A 3,664-nucleotide genomic window follows, 5' to 3' on the forward strand; every position below is an offset into this window, starting at 1 on the left:
ATGTGGAAAATAATGTGTTTTTTGAACCTTAAACCGCATAAACACATTTCATTACACCAAATACACAAAATAATGTTATTTTTAGCAACATCAGAAAATCACAAATAAAAAAATCCCTTAGCACAGTTACACTCTGCAACGTGCTCCACACAACTCATATACACTGGCTTTAAACACAGTGAACGCAAAGCTTGAAAATGTATTTTTTTCTCTATGGATCCATCTTTGTTTTCCTTGACAAAACATCACAGCTTCAGAAATCTCAGAGGTAAGATGATATTTTCTGTTTCACTGCAGTTATATTACACAATGTGTAATATAAATATGTTTAAGCTGACATTTATATTTTAACAAGTTGCTGTTTACCAAAGTAATTTACAGTACAAATTTGCTAGGCTGTTACCAGAACTGGTGACTGAGAATACACAATGCATGTGAGCCTAGGCCTTAAATGGCATACCCATAACAACTGCAAAGACATTGTACTTCTTACCATGTTGTAACTAAAGTAATGCAAAGCCTGGATGCTGCTGTACAAGTAATTTACACTCAGTGGCAGATAAGTTCCTTAATACTCGCACAGGTCATTTGCATTTTAGTATTGCTTTAGAAGTTTGATAATGTGCACAGTATCGTAATTTTGGGCAAAAATTGTTGATTGTCATTTAAGCATGTGACTAAATTAATGTCTTTAAAACGTCATGATGTTTTTCAAAGAGAGAGCAGCAAACTGCACAAACAGCTGGATGAGGTGTTGCTGAAGTTTGAGCCCTTAGAGAAGCAGACAGTGGAGTATGAACAGATGAAGACAGAGCTGGAGAAAACTAAGGTCTGTATTCAAACACACAAATTGTTTACCATCTCTAGAATTCAAACTTTTAGCAGTTGCTACCAATACCAGTGAAATTCTCTGATTCTCTTTTCCAATTCTAGTACATATTAAAAACTCTCACTTTTATTTAAAAAGTGAAATTTTTATAAAAACATTAACCAGTGTTTCCCACAGAGTAAATATTATTTATTTTGGGATTTATACTAGTGAACAAATAATTAACTTGAAGGGATAGTTCACAAAAAAAAAAAAATAATCTTTTTGACAAAAAAGTGCATTACCACGAGGCATGAGCATGCTTAAAAAAAGAAATGTTTACTATCTACCTACTCATTGAGATTAAAGCAATTGAATGACTGCACTTTTGTGTTGAATTTGTTGGCACTCTGAACTACCAATACTGTAGGAAGACGGTACTAAAATCTAAGTTAGAATAGTCATTCATTACAAAGTTTGTAAAGCTGACTCCAACTGGACTGGAAATATGTGCATGTTAATTTCTCCTTTTTTAAATTGTTTTTTTTTAATTCAACAGGCTGATTTGAAGTCATATCAGCTGAGGTGTGAAGATGTCGACAGGCTAAAATCTGAAAAAGCTCAGACACTTACTCTGTAAGACCACTTTACTGTAGTATTATGGTGGTTTAGTTGCTCTTGTGATTGTCTTCTGCTCATAGTATTTGTCTGTCTGTCTTCCCAGGAAAGAAAAAGTTGAAGAATCCTTAAGACAAGCAGAGGGTACATGCATCACAAATTATTTTAGGTTAAGATTAGAAGACTGCTCAAGACTGCTGATCATATTAAAGGGACGATTTATCAAAAAATGAAAATTCTGTCATTTCCCTTCCCTCAAGTGTGCGCCAAACTGACTTCCACCGACTTCCATAGTTCTCTTGTTGAGCACAAAAGAAGGTATTTTGAAGAATGTTTGTACCAATCAGTTGATGGTAGCTGTTGGTGTGCATAGTATGGAAATAAAGAAAAAATACTATGGAAGTCAGAGGCTACCGTCAAAGGTTTGGTTACTAACTCGCAAAAGTTTGTAGCAGCTTGAAGGTTGGTAAATGAAAATTTTCTTTTTTTTGTGTGTGTGAACTGTCTCTTCAGTCTAAATACAAATAAAAACTGAAACCAACAATGTAGTGTACACACACTGAATTACTGCATTGTATTTGTGTTGCTCATAAACATGTTGTTTTCACAGATACCGTGCAAAGGCAAAACCTGGAGAATGAGAAACTCAAAACTGAAAAGAAATCACTGGAGGAAGATCTACAGAAAACTCAGGTTAGATTCTTTAAAGTTATCTCTGTAATTAAAAAAATTGGCTGTTAAAATGGAATACTGGCTTCTAAATGCAAGTTATTGATTGAATTTCACCTTTGATTGTCTCTAAAATAACAGGGTTAATATACCATTTCTCATTTGCTTCTTTGATTTATATTTCATTGATTGTCATTTTTTTCCTGTTTTATTTCAAGGATTCCCTCAGAAAATATCTTCAGACTGCAGAGGAACATGAGAATCTCAAGCTGGAGAATGCCAAGACACTCATTCTGTAAGTCCAACTGGGTCTGTTATAGTCATAATGAACTGTGCTGCTGTGTTAATTAAATGTTGCTTTGACGTGTTGGTTATATTTTCTATAAACACACTGTGCTGGGGCCCGTTCTTCATACCTCACTTAATACATCTTAGACGATTTGACAGATGTGAGATCATCTAATTGTGATAACTGATCTCTGGCTTGGTTCTTCAAACTAATTTGTGGATTTGATTAAAATGTCTGGATTAAGTTGTGTGAGATTACTGCATATTCTTGAGTGCATTGGAAAGGGCAGATATATCGATACTCAAGACCATGATAAGCAATGCAAAGCAAGACAGCAACGTAATGACATCATATTAAAAAAGAACATCACACATCTGATGAAAAACTTGATGAATTTCTTGATCTTTATAAGGAAACAGCCAAGCAACTAAAATGGCAGAAAAGTTATTATAGATAAATGAAATGTGTACTTTCTCCTTTATTTCCATTATTTCATGATTTCTAGTATTTGTACAGACTTTACATTTTTATTTCAGTGTTGTAATTAGCAGTTCATTTAATCTTTTCAAGATTTTTCAAGATTTGTTACATGACAGCACTAATTAAAGTTTCCTAGGAGTCAAAAACATTTTTCTAAGCATTTTTACAGAGCTATCTACATCAGTGTATCAAGCCACTTGAATAATAGCCGTCACCGTTCAGGTTAATGCACGGCTCAGACTCCAATATAATTATAAGGTAATTATACCCTCACGAATAAATCTCTCAATAGGGCTGGGTATCGTTCAAAAATTTTCGATAATTTTAGCAAGATTACATTATCTAAAAAAAAACTTTGGTTTTATTTTTCAGCTTGTTGAGGTTTATACAAACTCAAAGACTCATCTCTTGAGCCACTGCACAAAGGATCAAAATGTAACCAACACAATAAATCAGTGCAAATAGTTTTAATAAAGCTCAAATGGTCTTCAGTTTACACATCTGTTAGGCTACATTTACTCTAGTGCTGATTAGAATAGAACGATTTCTATTTATTTTCCACTGATTTACTGATGAGCATTAGCAGCTTCCAGCGCTGTCTGTCTGTGTTCTCTCTTCCATGATCGCTGCTCTGACTCAGAGGTAATTAACATTACATGGCCAAAACACACATTAGACGGCAATCGGAAGTTATTACAAACACTCGATGGTGGTTTAAAGTGAGTTTTGAGTAAAAGCGGAATATAAATCTTATTTATTGTCTTATGTAGCATGATGCTACAGTGTGCATGAATGGTCAC

The 3,664-nt window shown here is 34.1% G+C and overlaps 1 protein-coding gene across 2 annotated transcripts in view; it reads left to right on the plus strand.

The window, feature by feature from the left end:
* Positions 1–3,664, plus strand: part of LOC107691875 (little elongation complex subunit 1-like) — an 18,014-nt gene that overhangs the window by 4,275 nt on the left and 10,075 nt on the right. For both annotated transcript variants that reach the window (XM_016490702.1, XM_016490704.1), the window contains exons 4-9: positions 250–268; positions 718–829; positions 1,368–1,444; positions 1,533–1,570; positions 2,037–2,119; positions 2,314–2,390. In XM_016490702.1, coding sequence (XP_016346188.1) covers positions 250–268; positions 718–829; positions 1,368–1,444; positions 1,533–1,570; positions 2,037–2,119; positions 2,314–2,390 — 406 coding nt within the window. The remainder of the gene's footprint in view (positions 1–249; positions 269–717; positions 830–1,367; positions 1,445–1,532; positions 1,571–2,036; positions 2,120–2,313; positions 2,391–3,664) is intronic.

This window comes from Sinocyclocheilus anshuiensis, unplaced genomic scaffold (assembly GCF_001515605.1).
Source record: "Sinocyclocheilus anshuiensis isolate Anshui unplaced genomic scaffold, SAMN03320099.WGS_v1.1 scaffold798, whole genome shotgun sequence".
Classification (NCBI taxonomy): Eukaryota; Metazoa; Chordata; class Actinopteri; order Cypriniformes; family Cyprinidae; genus Sinocyclocheilus; species Sinocyclocheilus anshuiensis.